We start from the raw sequence: 402 nt of genomic DNA, 5'->3' as shown, positions 1-402 counted from the left end.
TCTTGGTGGCCTCCAGCACCTCCAGCCACTCGCGTTTGATTTTGGCGTTTTCCGCCTGGAAGATGCGGCTCTCGGGGAACATGAGCAGCTTGAACATGTCCTTCATGGGCGGGTTGTCCTTGACGTTGACCACGGCCAGCCCGTCCAGGGGGTAGAGGGCGTTGTAGCGGTACATGCCCCGCCGCTGGGGCAGCCAGGTGGCCACCAGCAGGCAGTCGTTCATCAGGAAGCCGTGCACCCGCTGCAGCTGGGCCATGTGGTCCGCCTCGTACTCCACCAGGTCGCCGTTGTACACCAGGTACTGCCCGGGCGTCTCCAGCAGGTGCCGGCAGCCTTCCACCTTCTCCAGCAGCGTGGTGAGGGTGCGCTGCTTCCCCTCCTCGCCCGGCCCAGCGCCGTCGC

General features: G+C 65.9%; 1 protein-coding gene across 1 annotated transcript in view; it reads right to left on the bottom strand.

Annotated features, from left to right (window-relative positions):
- Window positions 1-402, bottom strand: part of EXOC8 (exocyst complex component 8) — a 3,542-nt gene that overhangs the window by 2,176 nt on the left and 964 nt on the right. Inside the window, exon 3 of the mRNA XM_005856382.2 lies at window positions 2-401. Coding sequence (XP_005856444.1) covers window positions 2-401 — 400 coding nt within the window. The remainder of the gene's footprint in view (window position 1; window position 402) is intronic.

The sequence above is a fragment of the Myotis brandtii genome, unplaced genomic scaffold (genome assembly GCF_000412655.1).
Source record: "Myotis brandtii unplaced genomic scaffold, ASM41265v1 scaffold1026, whole genome shotgun sequence".
Taxonomy (NCBI): Eukaryota; Metazoa; Chordata; class Mammalia; order Chiroptera; family Vespertilionidae; genus Myotis; species Myotis brandtii.
This window is presented reverse-complemented; position numbering and strand designations above follow the sequence as displayed.